At 35.5% G+C, this 6,000-nt stretch overlaps 1 protein-coding gene across 1 annotated transcript in view; it reads left to right on the top strand.

Moving 5' to 3' along the window:
- Positions 1-5,275: 5,275 nt before the first annotated feature.
- LOC140138825 (nuclear receptor subfamily 6 group A member 1-like) overlaps positions 5,276-6,000 on the top strand; it is a 63,119-nt gene continuing 62,394 nt past the window's right edge. The window contains exon 1 of the mRNA XM_072160596.1: positions 5,276-5,785. Coding sequence (XP_072016697.1) covers positions 5,695-5,785 — 91 coding nt within the window. The 5' untranslated portion in view covers positions 5,276-5,694. The remainder of the gene's footprint in view (positions 5,786-6,000) is intronic.

The following is a 6,000-nucleotide window of genomic DNA, read 5'->3' as shown; positions in this document are numbered from 1 at the left end:
CGATTGCTCAATGAGCCACTCTTCAGTGAATTAAGACTCACCAGCATTGATCACCAGCAAACCTGATATTATGAAGGTAGTGCTTAAAATTCTAAAATAGGTTTCACAAACTGGAGGCCATGCCTGGACCACAATATAAATTATGGCTGCTTTAGTTTAAACTGACCCCTCTGTCGTGAATGACAGCTTGACAAAATAAGAGTAGGGTACAGGAGTTAACAGGACACAATTCAAAAACAGTCCCATTCTTAAGGCCCACCTTCTTCACTTGGTGGTTTGCCTCAATTTTGCATCAAAATTGTATAATATATGCCTGTGATCTTGATGATTGTACTTTCATTTGGCAAATGAACTGTCATCAAGACTCTCCCTGAATTTCAGAAAACACCGATGAAGACCTTCCATTATGGTGACCGAGTGATGATATTCTTATAGGGCTGGGAAATCCAGGTGCGTCCACTGAATGGACTCACAATTTCAGTGCATATCTTATCACCTTTAAGGGTAGACGAGGTATTGTTGGTCGAAGCAACCTAAAAATCGATTTTCATTATCTAGATCAATATACTTTTGAAAATTAGCACCTTGATGTTTTGCAAAAGTTCATTCTACAAATCGTATACTTTGCAAACTTGCTTAATTTATTGCTGTTAATGAGTTATGTACGTTTAACAAAAGTGTTGTTGTTTCAGCCCTCTCTACAACGTAACTCAAGAACCGCAGCACTTATAAAAGTATATCTGTGATATTTGAATTATCCTACACGCTCGCTATGAATTGAGCAATGCAGTTTTTGCCACAGCTCACTACCATTCGTCAGATGATGTGAACTACCAAATCACAACAGTTTAAAATAATTAATAACCTTAAAACCCTAGAACTACGAAGAGGGAGGTTGTACCACCCCCACCCCAAGATTTTTTATCCGTAATGAAAAAACGCACACGTTTACGCCCAAATGACCTAAGCTAATCGTAGATACATCCTTTGCGCACATTTTGGTGATAGAATTTTCACCTCAGCACCTTACCCGGGGGTAGGACCGGCCATCAAAGATGACCATGGGGGGGTGGTAAGGCCCCAATGATTTTCATATCGCTCTTGTGAAATTATTTTAAGAGCTACTGATTTTTTACTTGTAAGTTAGGTGAAAATAGTAATTTTCTTTTATATTTAGCAGAAAATTTGGTGAAAATGTAGAATTTTTAGCCGAAAATCATATTTTGCCTATACTTTTGTACATATAGCCAGAATTTCCCAAATTTGCACGGGCGCCCTCACATTATGACGTGATATCATAATATTATGATATTATGTGGGGAATGTTTGTACCCTATTTTGGTTATCACTGAATAAAGGAGACCCATAGCTATACATTAGTACCAATTAAAACGGTATATTACGTTTATAATTGAAAATTACGGGGGTCGCAAACACCCCCTCTTCGTAGTTCCTGTTACAACTTGTCTCGGTCTTCTTTCTAAGTGCATAAAAGGTGTGGACCTGATTATGTCATGTGGCATCAATTTTGGGCATAAAGATTCTGGGACCCCATCTAGAAGACATCCTAGAATACCCAAATGTTAATGGATTTTGTGTTGAAAACATATTCATCAGAGTTGTTATATTTTGTGGCTATCTCATCGTTCTTGTTTGGTTCTTTATTCATTATCAATGCCACCAGCACGTATCATCAGTGGTGACGTCAGCAAGTCTTTTGGACCTTGGATGATCTTCAAGGACGCCCATTCCATCCTCGAACTCTAAGGACCATTTCGTTTCTGTTGAATATCATTTACATATACCATTTACAGCAACTGTACATTGTTAACTTTCATTTGAGTTTTCACCACCGTCGGAAGAAATTTCCATAAATGACCATGTGTTCACTTCTGGAAGTACCTGTGAATTCAATGAGGTAGGCTTCCTCTGCAGAGTGTCGTGTCCATAATACAGTCATGCAAAAATCGAATGTTTTTGGAGTAATGTTTTGAAGGAACAAGCTTTTAAATGAGGCCAAATTCAATACCGTGCGACAAAGTAGCATACCTTGTTCTACGAACTTTTTGACCACCCTTCGTAACAATACAAATTCCACACCTCTTGTAATGATTGTCTCAGCCTGTGGCATTAAACAATACCTTGTGTAACTCAAGGCAAAGATGTTGCACGCCAAAAAACTCCTGTGCCACCATTCCCATATTTTGTGCCCATAGTGAGCTAAGAGTCACTCCATGATATGTTCGTACTTATTTGTATGCATTTTAACTTCAAAAGTCAAATTTTCCTGACTTCTTTCCAACTTTTACTTTAGGTCAACAGCAGGTGTTGGGTAACAGGGAATTTTGTTTCTTTATTTCAAAGATCGAAAATACTTTCTTCATATATCATGTGTGTTGATGCATGGATTTTAACCCTTTCCCAAAACACAGATTCTCAACGGTGCCCAAAAGAAGATGAGTCTGGTGGAAAGTAAACAAAATTATAATTGTTAAAATTTCCGAAGCCACACTTTTGATTTTAAGCTGAATGAGTAAAACACGAATTCCACATGCGTAGGCCTATAAATAAATCAATAAATCAATAAATAAATAAATAAATAAATAAATAAATAAATAAATAAATAAATAAATAAATAAATAAATAAATAAATAAATAAATAAATAAATAAATAAATAAATAAAATAATAAGAAAAAAGAAAAATAGAAAGAAAGAAAGAAAGAACACGCTTCACTTTGAAGTGTAAAAAAAAAAAAAAAAAAGAGGAAGAAAAGAAAGAAAGAAAAATAGAAAGAAAAAGGAAGAAAGAAAGAAAAATAGAAAGAAAGTAAGTAAGAAAGAAAGAAAGAAAGAAAGAAAAAAGGAGGAAGAAAGGAAAGAAAGAAAAATAGAAAGAAAGAAAGAAAGAAAGAAAAAGAAAAAAGAGGAAGAAAGGAAAGAAAGAAAAATAGAAAGAAAGAAAGAAAGATAGAAAGAAAGAAAGAAAGAAAGAAAGAAAGAAAGAAAGAAAGAAAGAAAGAAAGAAAGATAGATAGATAGATAGATAGATAGATAGATAGAAAGAAAGAAAGAAAGAAAGAAAGAAAGAAAGAAAGAAAGAAAGAAAGAACACGCTTCACTTTGAAATGTAGGCCTACAAATAAAAATTAATTTATGAAACCGTATTTTGAAAGGAATGAAAGAGAGAAATTATTCGGGGAAATTACTCACTCAAATCGTTTTGTTTATGTTTCACACAGAACAATAGAAATTCCACACCTCTTGTGATGACTGGGAATTGTCTGCCTGTGGCATTAAACATGTAAAACATTGTATTCTATAGTATTATAATATGTGGTGTATATAATAACTCTCATTTTTCTAGAATGAGCGTTTATGGCGTTTCGACAGTATTTTTTGTGGGACATGAGAGCACCTCAGATGTATCGAATTGCATTCTGAATACGAAGCATGTCTTTCTCATATCAAATAATTTTCATTTTTGAAATTCACGATATAATACAAATTTTATGACAAATTATTAAAATTTGATATTTTTCAATTTTTTGATATAACAGTCCTCGAAATAAATTTTATAAATCTAATGATATATTTTAAAGTGTATGTAGCTGGGGGAAAAGCCGACGATCAATTGAAAATTTTGACCTTTTATATTGAAGATATGGATTTTTTCCCCAAAAGACCTATTTTTTTTTGGTGTTTTGGGAAAAGAAATCCATATCTTCAATACGAAAGGTCAAAATTTTCAATTGATCGTCGGCTTTTCATCCCACCTACATACACTTTAAGTATAAATCATCAGATTTATAAAGTTTACTTCAAGTACTGTTAAATATCAAAAATATAAATTTTTAATGATTTGCCATAAAATGTGTATTACATTGCGAATTTCAAAAAATCAAAATTATTTGATATCAGGACATTCTTCGTATTCAGAATGCAATTCGATATGTCTGCATGTGCTCTAATGTCCCACAATAAATACTGTCCAAACGTTCATAATCATACCCCTTCCCTTAAAAATTCAAGAAAAATTTTGTGCCCATAAAAGACTCCGTCCATTAGTACTTATTTGTATTCATTTTAATTTCAAAACCACAATTTTCAGGACTTCTTTCAAACAACTTTGGGTACCCGGGGGGGGGGGGGCACTGGTCATTGACAAGGCCAGGGGTATCATGCGTGGCCACGAAGTTTCAAATAGCACCCTAAACAAGTATTTACGAGGTCTGAAAATGCACCCCTAAACAAGTATGACAAGTGCAATTTCATACCCTAAATAAGTATTGACATTATTTTGCCCCCATTAGAAGCAAGTAAAATCAGTCATATTTTGACTCTAAAACCCTTCATGATAACTGGGAAAACACAAATTCAAAAGTTCATAACTTTTAACCTTTAGTACATACTACATTTGTCTCAAAGAACCCTAAACACTGATTTATTGTACAAGGTATACCCTTTTTCTCAAATTCCCTTGTTTTAGATACCCTATTCACGATACTAATAAGTACAGTGCCTGATCATGAAAAAAGACCCTTTTTACTTGAATCTTTGGCCACGCATGATACCCCCTGGTCAATGACCAGTGGCCCCCCTGGGTTTGGGTAACATCTCAGTGACAGAAGGAATTTTGTTTCTTTATTTCCAAAATATTTTCTTCATACATCATGTCCAGTTAGCAAAGTAATGTTGATGGATTTTTAACCCTTTCCCAAAAGAAGATGAGTCGGGTGCTAAAATTAAACAAAATTATAATTCTAAACATTTTCAGATCTACAATATTGTGCTTTCAACTGAATGTGCAAAGCACGAGCTCCACATGCGATTGGAATGATCTTGATGTAGACCTTGAAGTTGTACGCCTAAAATTAAATGTCGTAAACAGCTGTTGAAGACGCGGAAGCAATGTATTTCAACGTGAGCAAAATATTAAAGCTTCGCCACTCTGTCCAAAACTGAATTGAGAAAACAATCTTCATACAAAGGAGGACAAAGAGACGAAAATAGCATCATCGATTCACAATACATGGTAAGCAACCAAGCATGCTTGTATGCGACAGGCGGTATGATTATTCACCCAGCATCAGCAGGGCTTATTGTGTACAATGTCACGCAGAAAGACAAGTGCAGAACGGTAGAGCTTTGGTTACGTAATACCGTCCGCATACTTCATTTGTCCGGAGAGGGATGGTCTGTTTGGCCTAAATGGGTGACCACTAATGTTGGGGATGTAATCAACGGATAAAAATCAACTCTTTTCACTTGTAATGGTATAAGTTCGTTCAATTTGAACATTGCGTCGATTTAGGGATAGTTATCATACTTTGCGTGGATGAAGTTATGAAGTAACTGAAAACAAAGTTGAGTTTTGAGATCAAGAGTTGCCCCTCATCAAAGAACCCTGGTCCCTAATTTTCTTTCCAAAACATCAAATCGCCAATAACCTTGATCAGCCACGCAGCTTGTCCGTACAGTATCTCATCAACTGAACAGACATCAAAAGCCCATTATGTCTGATTACGCAATATGTCTAGCTCGATCTTTGTGTATTTGCTTGTAGTGTACATGAGCCGAAAGGCAATTAGTGTTTGAAGAAGTGGAGTTGGGTTTGAGTAAAGCTTATACATCGAAGGCCAAGTACAGTATGCGATAGTGGATCTCTACGGACACGGCTTTATTAGGACTACAACATGATTTCATACAGATGGGGAGCCTATGGGTACCCTTCAACCCCGAATGGCGGGCCGCTTCCTCAAGGATCCGCAGATGAATCTCCGCTAAGTAAGTGTATTATCTTATCTTTTTGGGTCATATTTATCTGCGAGGAGACTTTCACTTTGAGTGTTGTTGATGCGGGGTAGTGATGCATTGGTACTCGCACCGGTCGTAATAGATCGAACTGGGTTTGAAATCTATATATCTAAACATAGGCCTATTGATTGCCTTTGTGCCTTGCAAACCCCCAGTCAGCAAAATATTGTATTGTATTATTATGA

The sequence above is a fragment of the Amphiura filiformis genome, chromosome 18, assembly GCF_039555335.1.
Source record: "Amphiura filiformis chromosome 18, Afil_fr2py, whole genome shotgun sequence".
NCBI lineage: Eukaryota > Metazoa > Echinodermata > Ophiuroidea > Amphilepidida > Amphiuridae > Amphiura > Amphiura filiformis.
Note: the sequence above shows the minus strand (reverse complement) of the source record. Positions and strands in the feature narration are given on the sequence as shown.